This window comes from Orycteropus afer, unplaced genomic scaffold (assembly GCF_000298275.1).
Source record: "Orycteropus afer afer isolate SDZICR_OR568_19922 unplaced genomic scaffold, OryAfe1.0 scaffold00056, whole genome shotgun sequence".
In the NCBI taxonomy this organism is placed as follows: Eukaryota; Metazoa; Chordata; class Mammalia; order Tubulidentata; family Orycteropodidae; genus Orycteropus; species Orycteropus afer.
In genome coordinates this window covers 5025828-5040029 of record NW_006921643.1, presented here as the reverse complement: position 1 = coordinate 5040029, position 14202 = coordinate 5025828, and the positions used below count along the sequence as shown (strand labels likewise).

Here is a 14202-nt window from a genome sequence, read left to right as displayed (position 1 = left end):
TGGGATCGGGCAGTGTTTCGTTCTGCTGTGCATGGGGTCACTATGAGTCGGAAACGACTCAACGGCACTTAACAACAACAACATGGTAAATATACATTTTACAATATAGTGCCTTACCCCAGGTATTTGAGTGTTTACAAGAAACAGGTTAACTTTTCATTCTGCTGTTTCAGTCTTTTAAATATCAGTGAAATAATTATCATCATCCTTATCTACAGATGAAAAAACTAAAGAATACAGAGACTAATTTTTCCCATGTCTCATTTAATAAGAGATGGAGCTGAAATCAGAACCTAGGCAGTCAGATCCAGACTTCTTTATCATTAAGCCGTTATAGTGTGTCTAAAGGTATGCATTAAAGAAATAGTAAAATATAAGTACAGTCTGTATACAAAGGAAGATCTGATTTCTATGATTCTAAGAGCACAGAAAACGAAGATCAACAAAAAACCTTTTTCATACATCAAATTTCACCATCCAAATACCAACACCAACATTGTCTGTTTCTTTCTAGCTACTTTACTACATTTTTCTGTATCACTCAAATTACAATGTATACAAATTGTATACTGATTTTTTAAATAGTATTTCCTCATTTCCTACAAAATTTCTAAAGAATCAGTCTATTAAATTGACATGTTAGAACTATTTGTTTCTTCTTATACTGCTGGACCTGTAAGTAATTTTTAATTTTTAGAAATAAGTAATGCTGTCACAAATATACTCACACATAAAGCCTTTTCAAGATTTGGGACTGTTTTATAGGATAGATGAATGAAACTAGAATTACTGGGTCAAAGGATATAGATGAATACACCCTTTACTCCATATTACAAGACTGTTTTACCAAAGGGCTATAGAGATCTACCTTTCTACTTACAGCGCTGACTGCTATTTCAATGTTCTTAAGCATTTCGTCTTCTTTTTAAAGATCTTTGTTAATTAAAAGGGTGAGAAGTACGAATTTATTTTAGTGCCATTTTGGAATCGGGTTTTTTTTAATTTTTTGATTTGTATGTGTTCTTATTTCGAAAAACAAAACAAAAGCCATTAATGACTGCCATTAACATAAAGTCAATTCTAGCTCATGGCTAACCCATTACTGTATTTGCATCTATTCCTCATATTTGTATTGGGCAAAGTTTTCCTTTAAACAAATGCTTTCATTTTTTTTTTCTTTTACACAAAGGCTTATCTCCTGATCTCTTTTGTCACTTCTCAAATCACAAAGTTGAGACAGTATTAATTTTTGTTTTCTTCTATAATTCATGATTTATAGTCTACTAGTGATTTCACTTGGATATAATGTTGAAAGTTTGTACCATCTCAAATCAAAATATAAGATAATGGTAATTAACTACACAGCTCATCTCACTGATAATAATAAAAAAGAAACCCAACCTACTCATATAATGAAACTTACTGCCATCAAGTCTATTCGACTCATGGCAACCCCTCCCTTGGGTTTTCAAGGTGGTACCTCTACAGAAGTAGATTGCTCAATCTTTCCTCCGAGGAGTAGCTGGTGGGTCTGAACCACCAGCCTTCTGGTTAGCAGTCAAATGCCTTAGGCACTATGCCATCAGAGCTCCCAACCCACTCATATAATCAGGTCATATTTATAAGAACTACTGTATTTTTCATTACAAACTTAGTAACTAGCTATCCTTATACATTTCTAAACACACACCATACCAAAGATTAAGATATTCAAATAAAAAAATTTATATTAAATTGATCTTACATGGTTAAGTTTGTTCCTGATAGAAACAGGAAGATTCAAGAGTGGATGCCATTTTAACAGTCAGTATACAAGTTCACCTATATTTTGCTTTTCAATTACCTAATACCTATTTTCATACAGCACAAGTTTCCCTTGAAAAGGGCTATTTATTGTTCTGGAACTGTATCCTTTCCATTCATGGATCTCAAGGTTGGAAGAGATACCTACCATCTTCTACTCTAATGCTCTAAAAACACATTCATGTCAACAAGTAATCATCTTCCAACTTAAGCATCAATAGCACAATGGACAAAGAAGTCACCACACCAAGGAATATCTGTGCTTTGAACTCCAACTTTCTCCAATTAGTTTCAAGGTCTATTCAAGAATGAGGGAGGTTTGTTATCTCTTCTTAAAAGAGGTATGAACAGTCTTTAAAAATGAATAATTTTAAGAAGATAAAAACTAATGTTGCTCTATTTTAGTATCACCCACTCCATTACCTTTTGAAATAGTTAGTGCTGGAGACCACTGTGACCGTAGAATATCAAGACAAATGCTGCCATTACTGTTAATATTTGGATGGTAAATTCTTGTTGTAAATGCAACCTATAGAAAAAAGAAATACTTCTTATACGCTGATTTATTAGTATTATGAAAAGCACATGAAAAGCAATGACCACATTCCAATTACCTTAGGTGGTTTGAAGGGATAATCTGTTGGGAAATGAATTGTCAAGAAAAATACTCCACCCTGATAGGGACTGTCATTCTGTTAATGACAAGAAAAGTAGGATTAAAATGAGCAAATTATATAACCAATTTATTCTGAAATTAATTTGAATACTTACTGGTCCCATTATTGTAGCTTGCCAATGGAACACTGAAAAAGAAGAACAAAAAAAATCACCATGACGCAGTATCCACATTGCACCTATACCATAATAACTTATCACTCTTCATCTAATCCCAGTTCATTTATAAGCAATTTAATAATGAATTTTAGGCAGCATGAGGAATCTAAATCAAGTATGAGTCTGAAAAGAGAAAAAAAATGTCTAGAATACGCTAGGAACACTGACAAGGTACTCAATGAAATTAAATATGTGGTTGCTAAAGCATCCTGAAAACTCATGCCAGAGAAAGAAACTTCTTGAGAAGGTCCAAAATTCTACTTTAAATAGTATGCTATGGAGTTGATTTTGACTCACAGAAACCCTACAGGATAGAGGAGAACTGCCCTGTACGGTTTCCAAGGCTGTAAATCTTTATGGAAGCATAGGGCCTCATCTCTCTTCCATGGAGTGAGTGACTGGTAGGTTCTAACTACCAACCTTTCTGTTAGCAGTTGAGCACTTTAACCACTGTGTCATCAGGGCACCTTCTAAGGATTAAAAGTAGAACCAAAAGATCCTACTCCTTGATGTGTTATATGACTATAATTATCCCAACACCATTACATACGACATATTCCTTTTACAAAGCTAGTAGAGAGAAGACTGGTAAATTAAGGTAGACAATACTTAAATTAGTATTTTTTAGTAAAAATGTTGATTTTTTACAATGAAATAAAAATTCCTAAGAGCTCTCATGTACAGGTCTTCAGAATGACTAGTCCCTCAACAGCCAGAGAAAACATGAGCTGAAAGCCCAAGCTTGATTACAAGCTCTACGGAAAAAGTTAAAAACTTGTTTAATAGGGTACCTGTTTCATTTCTAAGGTCGTGCCATTGTATAGCACAGCCACCCAAAAGCTGAAGTTTTCACTTATAAAGAAACTAACTTAGCACATAACAGTCATACTAGGATCTGGGCTCTGAAACCCCAAACCAGGTAACTCTGGCAGACATGTGAAAACTAAGAAGTCACATGAAAATATATTGGAATGTCAGTCAGTCCAAGTCTTGAAGTTTCTTCTGACTTCGTGTACATGAAACTGTCCCTATATTGCATTTGTCCCTCAGTGGGACCTGAATCCACATATAGCTGCCTGTTTATTAGGAATTAAAGGTGAAGGATAGATATTGCTGATGTGTTCTCCTTCCCAACTTACCCATTATCATCAGTACTTAGAAAAATTATTCACATTTTCTGCCAATAAGTACTTTTATGGATTAAGAAGCTAAACAGAAAAGTCACTTTGAGCCACCATTAAGACTGGTCCTAGTCTCTTCAACAAAAAAACAAAAACCAAACCAAACCCACTGCCATCAAATTGATTCACACTCATAGAGACCCCCACTGGCTTTCTTAAGAGGTAAATATTTACAGAAGTAGATTGCCCGTCTTTCCTTCCCTGGAGTGGCTGGTGGGTTTGCACTGCCAACCTTCTTTCTGGTTAGCAATCAAATGCCTTAGGCACTGTGCCATCAGAGCTCCTTTCTAATAAAGGTCCTATAAAAGGCCCATAAGCCATCATGATGCAATTGTTAAGCACTGGGCTGCCAAGTCAAAGTTCAACTGTTCAAACCCACTAGCCCTTTCATGGGAGAAAGATGTGGTAGTAAGATGCAGCAGTCTGCTTCCTTAAAGATTTACAACCTTGGAAACCCTATTGGGCAGTTCTAAACTGTCCTATAAGGTTATGATTTGGAACTGATTCTATGGCAATGGGTTTTGTTTTCATGTGCTGTTTACAGGAAAAAAAGAGAACCTTACTCTGCTAATTAAAATGACAACTGGAATAAATAATCCTCATAACAAGACTGAAAAACATTATTAGACAAAAAGATGAACAAATGACAAGTCAGTCAAGGGACCTGTTTTAAGTCTTGCTCTTCCACTTAATCCTTTCATACTATTTAATTTTCTGAGTGGCTACAAATAGAAGAATGTAACTGCACTTACTTTTCTGCTCAAAGTTGTAAGAGTCAGATCTTTATAAAATAAGAAGAAAGCACTTAAGATAATAAACTACAAAAATATAGAGATATTAAAAAATTGTCCATTTAACTATTAATTCTTCCTTCTTTCTAGTCTTTCCATGAACAACCCTCTTCTTCTCTTGCTAAAATACTATCAGACTTAAGAAGTTATTAGGAAAATTTAAATCAGAACAAATTGTTGGCTAAATATAAAATACTTTTTTATCATCATTCCCCATTCTTACCAACAAAAAACAAAGCATATTTTATACTCTATGATTAAAATCTACTAAAAACTGGATAACCAGCAAGAGGCTTGGAGCAAAAAAGCCAACAAGTTGAAAATTAGAATAGTTACAATTATGAAAACAATAACCTTCTTAATAGAAGATGGAGAAAGACCAATATTTGAAATATCACAATCTCTTTCCTATTTAGTACTCTAAGAAGTTGAAGACATTCTCATGTACTTAAGATTCTTACATTATCAAAAACTCTTACAAGTTATATCAATAAGTTATTTCATATGTAACTTATATCTGTTTAAGTTATACCTGTATAACATTCCCCAAGATAACTCAATGTGTTTAAACTATTGGCATTCAAATTTCTGAAGGGGGGACGACGACAAACTTTTTAATACAACTTTGTCCTCACTGTTACAAATGAAGAGTCAAATACTGTCACCAGAAAAATGAGTGAAAATACACATACAGGGCTAAGTCTTTATAAAAGGAGTGAAAGGGAAAAGGAACAAGAAAATTGCAAAGAAATGGTAAGCAACAAAGACCAATGATATTTATGTCTCTTGTAAAATGATTTAGAGTACCAACAACACAGAAAGATAAACTGAAAACACAGTAAGATGGATTTAATGTTAATTTAACTAATTAAAGCATTTAAAGACCCACCACTTAAATCTTTACTTGAGTATTCTGCCATACTGGTTAAATATAATACCTATAGAGTCACTGACTTAGGTTTCCACCTGTACCGCTCTTAGGAGTAAGGCTCCTAACTCTCCTAGGTAGAAGTATAAATAAAGAGTGAAAAAAGTAGTGACAGAATACCTAATGTGTCTCAAATTGTAATGGTTCTGTGAATAGTTCAAGAATTACTACAATTTCCAGTTTCTAGGAATAGTTACTGGATGAAATACTTGACCACAGCATTAAATATTGCTATATTTTACATCTACCACTCATCTGTCACAGTTTGTCGTACTGTGGTGGCTTGCATGATGCTGTGAGGCTGGAGGCCAGTATTTTGGGTACCAATAGGGTCACCCTATGGCGGGCAGGTTTCAGTGAAGCTTCCAAAGATGTTGTTATTAGGTGCTGTTGAGTCGACTTGTAGCAACCCTATGCACAGCAGAATGAAACACCGCCTGGTCCTGCACTAGCTCCGTGATCCCTGCTATACTTGAGCCCATTGCCACAGCCACCGTATCAATCCATCGCGTTGAGGGCCTTGCCCTCCTCTGTCGATTCTCCACCTCACCAAGCATGACATCCTCCTTCAGGGAATGGACCCTTCCGACAACATGACCAAAGTAGGTGAGATGAAGTCTGGTCATTCTTGCATCCAAGAAGCATTCTGGCTGCACTTCCTCCATGATGGATTTGTTAGTTCTTTTAGCAGTCCACGGTACTTTAAGCATTCTTCTCCAGCACCAGATCTCAAAAGCATCAATTCTTCTTCAGTCTTCTTTATTCACTGTCCAGCTCTCACATGCATAGGTTGGTTGTTGTTGTTGTTGTTATGTTCCGTTGAGTCGTACCCGACTCGTAGTGACTTGTCCTTGGGTTTCTGAGGTGTTATCACTACGGAAGTAGATTGCCCAGCCTTCCTTCCGAGGAATGAGTGGCTGGTGGGTTTGAACCGCTAGCCTTCTGGTTAGCAGCCAAGTGCCTTACGCACTATGCTACCAGAGCTCCTAACAGATGTGACTGAAAATATCATGGCTTGTGTCAGGCACACCTTAGTCCTCAAGGAGACATCTTTGCTCCTCAGCACTTGAAAGAGGTCCTCTGCAGTCAACTTGCCCAGTGCTATACACACCGTCTGATGTCCTGACTGCTGCCTCCATTGGTGTTGACTGTAAACCAAGCAATGTGAAGTCTTTGACAACTTCAATCTTTTCTCCATTTATTGTGATGCTGCTTACAGGTCCAGTTGTGAGAATTTTTGTTTTCTTTAGCTTGAGATGTAATCCATACTGCAGACTGTATTCTTCAATCTTCACCAGTAAGTGCTTCAAGTCATGCTCACTTTCAGCAAGCAAAGTTGTACTGTCAGCATATTGCAGGTTGTTAATTCTTCCTCCAATCCTGATGCCACATTCTTCTTCACATAGTCCAGCTTCTTGGATTATATGCTCAGCATATAGACTGAATAAGTATGGTGAAAGGATACAACGCTGATACACACCCTTCTTGATTTTAAACCATGCAGTGTCCCCTTGTTCTTCTAGATGACAGCCTCCTGGTCTATGTACAGATTCCTCATGAGTACAATTAACTGTTTCGAAATTCCCATTCTTCTCAATGTTACCCATAATTTGTCATGATCCACACAATCAAATGCTTTTGCATAGTCAATAAAACACAAGTAAACATCTTTCTGGTATTCTCTGCTTTGAGCCAAGATCCATCTGACATCAGCAATGATAGCCCTTGTTCCATGTCCTCTTCTGAATCCAGCTTCTGAATCCTCTGGAAGTTCTGTCGATACACTCCTGCAACCGTTTTTGAATTATCTTAAGATTTTACTTGTGTGCAATATTATTGTTCGATAATTTCTACATCCTGGGGATCACCTCACTTTGGAATGGGCACAAATACGGATTTCTTCCAGTCAATTGCCCAGGCAGCTGTCTTCCAAATCTCTTGGCATAACTGAGTGAGTGCCTCCAGCAGGGCATCCGTTTGTTGAAACATCTCAATGGGTATTCCGTCAATTCCTGGAGCCCTGTTCTTCACCAATTCCGTCACTGCAGTTTCAACTTCTTCCTTCAATACCACTGGTTCTTGATCATATGCCACCTCCTAAAATAGATGAACATCGATCAACCAGTTCTTTTTGGTACAGTGACTCTGTGTATTCCTTCTTTCTTTGGATGCTTCCTACATCATTCAATATTTTGCCCATAGAATCTTTCAGCATTGCAACTTGAGACTTAAAGTTTTTTCCTCAGTTTTTTCAGCTTGAGAAATGCCAAGCGTGTTCTTCCCTTTTGGTTTTCTAACTCCAGGTCTTTGCACATTTCATTATAGTAATTGGCTTTGTTTGTTCGAGCTGCTCTTTGAAATCTTCTGTCAGCTCTTTCATCTTGTCATTTCTTCCATTTGCTTTAGCTACTCTCTGTTTAAGAGCAAGTTTCAGAGTCTCTTCTGACATCCATTTTGGTCTTTTCTTGTTTTTTTTATGACCTTTTGCTTTCTTCATGGATGATGTTCTTGATGGCATCCCACAATTCTTCTGGTTTTCAGTCACTGCTGTTCAACAAATCAAATTTATTCTTTAGACGGTCTCTAAATTCAGGAGGGATATATTCCAAGTCATATTTTGGCTCTAGTGGACTTGTTTTAATTGTCTTCAACTTAAAGTTGAATTTGCATACGAGCAATTGCTGGTCTGTTCCACAATCAGCTCCTGGCCTTGTTTTGGCTGAAGATACTGAGCTTTTCAATCACCTGTTAACACAGATGTAGTCAATCTGATTCCTGTGTACTCCATCTGGCAAAGTCTACGGATATAGCTGCCGTTTGTGTTGTTGAAAAAGGTATTTGCGATGAGTAAGCTGCTGGTCTTGCAAAATTCTATCATGCAATTTCCAGCATTATTTCTGTCACCAAGGCCAAATTTTCCAACTACCAGTGATTCTTCTTTGTTTCCAACTTTTGCATTTCAACTTTTGCATTCCAGTCACCAGTGACAATAAACACATCTTGATTGCATGTTTGGTCCGTTTCAGACTGCAGAAGTTGATAAAAATCTTCAATTTCCTCATCTTTGGCTTTGGTGGTTGGTGAATAAATTTGAGTAATAGTCACATTAACTGGTCTTCCATCTAGGTGTTTGAATATTATCCTATCACTGACAGCACTGTGCTTCAGGACAGATCTTGAAACATCCTTTGTGACGACGAATGCCGTGCCATTCTTCAAACTGTCATTCCTGGCATAGTAGATCATATGGTTATCTGATTCAAAATGGCCAAAACCAGTCCATTTCAGCTCACTAATGCCTAGGATATCAATCTTTATGCGTTCCATTTCATTTTTGACAACTTCCAATTTTCCTAGAGTCATACTTTATACATTCTATATTCCTATTATTGATGGATGTTTGCAGCTGTTTCTCAATTTGAGTCATGCCACAACAGCAAATGGAGGTCTTGAAAGGTTGACTTTTTCCTTATCAGTAAGGTTGCTTCTACTTTGATGATGCAGTTCTTTCCTAGTCTTATTTGGAAAGACTTCTGACCTAAAGGGCTCGTTCTCCTGCATTGTATTGGATAATGTTTCCGGGCTATTCATAAAGTTGCTCAGTAGTATATCAGACAATGTTTCTCTGCTATTCATAAGGTTTTCCCTGGCCAATTCTGAGAAGCAAATGGCCTCTTTCTTCTTCCTAGTGTGTCTCAGTCTGTAAGCTGCACTGAAACCTGAGCACCATGTGCAACCCTGCCGCCACGTGAAACACTGGTGGCACAACCTCAAGCCTCACAGCAACATGCAAGCCACAATAATATGACAAACTGACAGACAAGTTTGTCTCGTTTAGCTGTTCGAAAACCTCTCCGCCACCCTTACCTGGATTCCTGGCACTGCTCTGCTGTGTTGTCCCCCAGCTTCTCTTTCCCCCACTTTCTTGGCTCTTGGGGGTTGGGCCTGGGTCCCTCCCTTTACCTGGATCCCTGGTTGCTCTGTGGCCAGACAGTTTGGGAAAAAGGATGGGGCCATCTACTTCTGAAAAAACTGGCTACTGAAAACCTTATGAATAGCAGTGAAACACTGATATAGTGTCAGAAGATGAGCCTCTCAGGTTGGAAGGCACTCAAAATATGACTGGGGAAGAGCTGCCTCCCAAAAGTAGAGCTGACCTTAATGACATGGATGGAGTAAAGCTTTTGGGACCTCCACTTGCTGATGGGGCAGGACTCAAAATGGGAACAGCTGCTAATATTTATTAATAATTAGAACATGGAACATACAAAGTATGAATCTAGGAAAACTGGAAGTTGTCAAAAATGAAATGGAGCACATGAAGATTCATATCCTAGCTATTAGTGCACTGAAATGGACTGGTACTGGTCATTTGGAATCACGCCATCACATGATCTACTATGCCAGGAATGACAACTTGAAGAGAAATGGAGTTGCATTCATCATCAAAAAGAACATTTCCAGATCTATCCTGAAGTACAATGTTGTCAATAATAGGGTAATATCCATAAACCTACAAGGAAAACCAGTTAATACTATTATTATTCAACCTTACATACCAACTAGTAATGTGAACATAAAGAAATTAAAGATTCTCACCAACTTTTACAGTCTGAAATTGACCAAACATGCAATCAAGGTGTATTAATGATTACTGGAATGCAAAAGTTGGAAACAAAGATCACTGGTAGTTGGAAAATATATGGCCCTTGTGACAGAAATGAGGTCGGAGATAACATGACAGGATTTTGCAAGACCAATGGCTTATCCATTGCAAAGACCTTTTCTCAAAAACATGAATATACACATCATAAATCCTCACCAGATGGAATACAAAGAAATCAGACTGACTGCATCTGTGGAAAAAGACGATGGAGAAGCTCAATATCATCAGTTAAAACAAGGCCAGAAGCTGACTGTGGCATAAGAGCAATTGATGATCTATTCAAATTCAAGTTAAAGCTGAAGAAAATTCAAGTAAATCCCCAAGGGCCAAAAGAATACCTTGATAATATTCCACCTGAATTTAGAGACCATCTGAAGAACAGATCTGATGCACTGAATACCAATGACTGAAAACTAGACGAGTTGTGGGATGATATAAAAAACATCACACATGAAGAAAGTAAATGGTCATTAAAAAGACAGGAAGGGAAGAAAAGACCAAAATGGATGTCAGAAGAGACTCTGAAACTTGTTCTTGAATGCAGAATAGCTAAAGCGAATGGAAGAAATGATGAAATAAATGAGCTGCACAGAAGATTTGAAAGGACAGCTAGAGAAGACAAAGTAAAGTAGTATAATGAAACACACAAAAGACCTGGAGTTAGAAAACCAAAAGGGAAGGACATGCTTGACATTTCCCAAGCTGAAAGACCTGAAGAAAAAATTCAAGCCTCGAATTAGAATAGTGAAGTATTTATTCTATAGGCAAAAGACTGAATGCTACTGTAGGAAACATCAAAAGATCAAAGGAATACACCATCACTGTATCAAAAAGAACTAGTCATTAGAGGTTGTTGTTTTGCTGTTGAGTCGGACCTGACTCATAACAACCACTCCTTGGGTTTCCGAGGCAGTATCACTACAGAAGTAGATTGCCCAACCTTCCTTCTGAGGAGTGGCTGGTGCGTTTGAACTGCCAGCCTTCTGGCTAGCAGTCACATGCCTTAGGCACTACACTACCAGAGCTCCTATTTCAGGAGGTAGCATATGATAAAGAACCAATGGTTTTGAGGAAGAAGTTGATGCTGCACTGAAGGAACCGGTGAAAAACAAGGTTCCAGGAATTGACAGAATATCCACCAAGAGGCTTGAACAAATGCATGCAGCTCTGGAAGCAGTTTCTTGTTTATGCCAAGAAATCTGGAGATAGCTACTTGGCCAACTGACTGGAAGAGATCCCGTATTTGTGATCATCCCAAAGAAAGGTGATCCAATAGAACGTGGAAATTATCAAACATTATCATTAATATCACACTCAAGTAAAATCGTACTGAAGATAATTAAAAAACAGTTGCAGCAGTATATTGACAGGGAACTTCCACAAATGCAAAGTGGATTCAGAAGAGGATATGGACGAAGTGCTATCACTGCTTATTATCAGAAACATCTTAGCTAAAAGCTAAGAATCACCAGAAAAATGTCTACTTGTGTTTTATTAACTATGCAAAGGCATTCAACTGTATGGATCATAACAAATTATGGATAACATTGCAAAGAATGGGAATTCCAGAACACTTCATTCTTTTCATGAGAAACCTGTATATAGAATGATAGAGGCTGTCATTCAAACAGTCCAAGGGGATACTGAATGGCTTAAAATCAGGAAGGGTGTACATTAGAGTTGTATCATTTCATCATACTTATTCAATCTGTACGCGGAGCAAATAATCTGAGAAGCTGAGCTAAACAAAGAACACGGCATCAAGACTGGAGGAAGACTTATTAACAACCTGCAATATGCTGATGACATAACCTTGCTCACTGAAAGTGAAGATGACTTGAAAGCACCTACTAATGAAGATTAAAGACTACAGTCCTCAGTATGGATTATTCCTCAACATAAAGCAAACAAAAACCTCATGTGCATTTGAAAGGTGGACAATTAATAAGGAAGACCAAAGAAGAGCTGATGCCTCTGAATTATGGTGCTGGCAAAAAATACTGAAAATACCATGGACTGCCAGAAGAACAAACAAATCTGTCCTAGAAGTGCAGCCAGAAGGGACCATTCCCTGGAGATGGATATACGTTTTGTCAAGGAGAAGGTCAGCGAAGAAGGGAAGACCCTCAATGAGATGGACTGACATAGTGGCTACAATGATGGGTTCAAGCAGAACAAAGATTGTGAAGATGGTATAGGACTAGACAGTGGTTTGTTCTGTTGTATATAGGGTCGCTAGTCAAAGGCAACTTGATGGCACCAAACTACAACATAATGTACATAAACATTCAAACACCTTTAAAGATCAAACTTGGGAGCTGCTCAAAACAAAAATTTATGGTAGTAAGTTTAAAACTGTTTGATACAGTCAAAAATCAAACAAAACTGCTGCCACCACCTTGGTGTTTGATGCTGTCAAATCAAATCACACAAACTGAAACCCACAATCTGTTTTCTGAGATTTTAAATGTGACAGTCACAACTCACTGATTACTATTTATTATTATGGATTAAGCCTTAAGGTTAAAAGGGATAGTAAGAATATTTGTTACAGTTTAAGACTGAATCTCAAGACACCTATATTTGAAAGTAGAGCTCTCTGGAGAGTTGCATTCACCAAGTGTTCAAAACAAAAGAAAACAAAGCAAATAATATAACCAATAAATCTTCAGCTTACCTCTTTCAGGAAGGATACTTCTTCCCATTTACCAAATCTTAACCGAAATGTGGGGGGAAGGTTTAATGGTACATTCAAATCTGGATATTTTATAATAAAATCTTTATTCTTACACTAATAAGCATCTTTTCATGTACTGGCCACTTGTGTATTTTTTTTGAAGAAATGTTTACTCAGATTCTCTGTCCATTTTTAATTGGGTTATTTATATTATTGAATTATAAGAGATTTTTAAATACTTTCTGAATACTAAAATTTACTGCAAAAAATTCCTCTCATTCTGTGGCCCCACCTCCCCAGTTTCTTCATGGTGTCCTTTAACACATTTTTTATTTTGATGAAGCCCAATTTATTTATTTTTTCTTTTATTGCTTCTGCTTTAGAGAGAATTTTATTTACTATTTCAGAGTAACACATTTTCAATTTGAGAAAGGAATGTAATAGTGCTAAATCATAACTATGGTAGAAGGCAAATTAGCTTATTCAAGAGAACTCCAAAAACACAATCTAGTCCCCAGGTTTTGAACATTATTAATTAGGGTTAAGATTTTTGGCTCCTCAATTTTGAGAAGTTTACCTAAACAAAACCACTTTTTCAACTGAATGGAAAGACACACTCATGCAGGTGGACCATCTGATACAGTGGGAGGACAAAACTAGAGTAAGAAAACCTGATCATGAGTCTACTTTAGAACTTCCAGATTCTCACTGGACTTTTCTCTAAAGTAGTCTAAATTCTTCCTCATTCATTTAAAAGGGTTGTTGTAAAGCTTAAATGAGAATAAGAGCACTTGACAGAAGCACTTAAACCACTGTTTATGGTTTAAGTACTTGCCCTGTCTTATCTCGTGTCAAATACTACAGAGCACTAGAGTTAACTCATGTACTTAATCTTGTAATTTATGTTTTGTCTGTAAAACAATTCTTGTAAAAAAGGGCCTTACTTTAGTTCTTAAGGATTTAGCAAAAAAAAAAATATATAAAATTCTTAATAAAAACTAAGAGATCAAAGTTAAGGAAAGGTTTATCTATAGAAGGAAATTTTCTTTGTTGGTTACCAGGGTTGGGAGGGGAGGGGAGGGAAGGCTGTTAGATAGATAAAGTATTGATTTGGGTGAAGAGAAGGGTAATGTACCAAATGTGAGTGACCAATATGGCACCACTGAGGATGAGAAAGACAGAGAGAGGCACATGAGAGGTATAGACAACAAATATGAATCCTTTTGTACATACAGCACTGCGCTGTCAGTGAAGGCAAACATGGGTATATGGCTGGATAGATGGGTGGATAGGCTAAACGATTAGGTATGTCTATGAAATGG

The 14202-nt window shown here is 37.2% G+C and overlaps 1 protein-coding gene across 1 annotated transcript in view; it reads right to left on the bottom strand.

Moving 5' to 3' along the window:
- Positions 1 to 14202, bottom strand: part of UBE2D2 (ubiquitin conjugating enzyme E2 D2) — a 26867-nt gene that overhangs the window by 10563 nt on the left and 2102 nt on the right. The window contains exons 3-5 of the mRNA XM_042780694.1: positions 2575 to 2606; positions 2418 to 2495; positions 2227 to 2332 (exon numbers count right to left, since the gene is read on the bottom strand). Coding sequence (XP_042636628.1) covers positions 2227 to 2332; positions 2418 to 2495; positions 2575 to 2606 — 216 coding nt within the window. The remainder of the gene's footprint in view (positions 1 to 2226; positions 2333 to 2417; positions 2496 to 2574; positions 2607 to 14202) is intronic.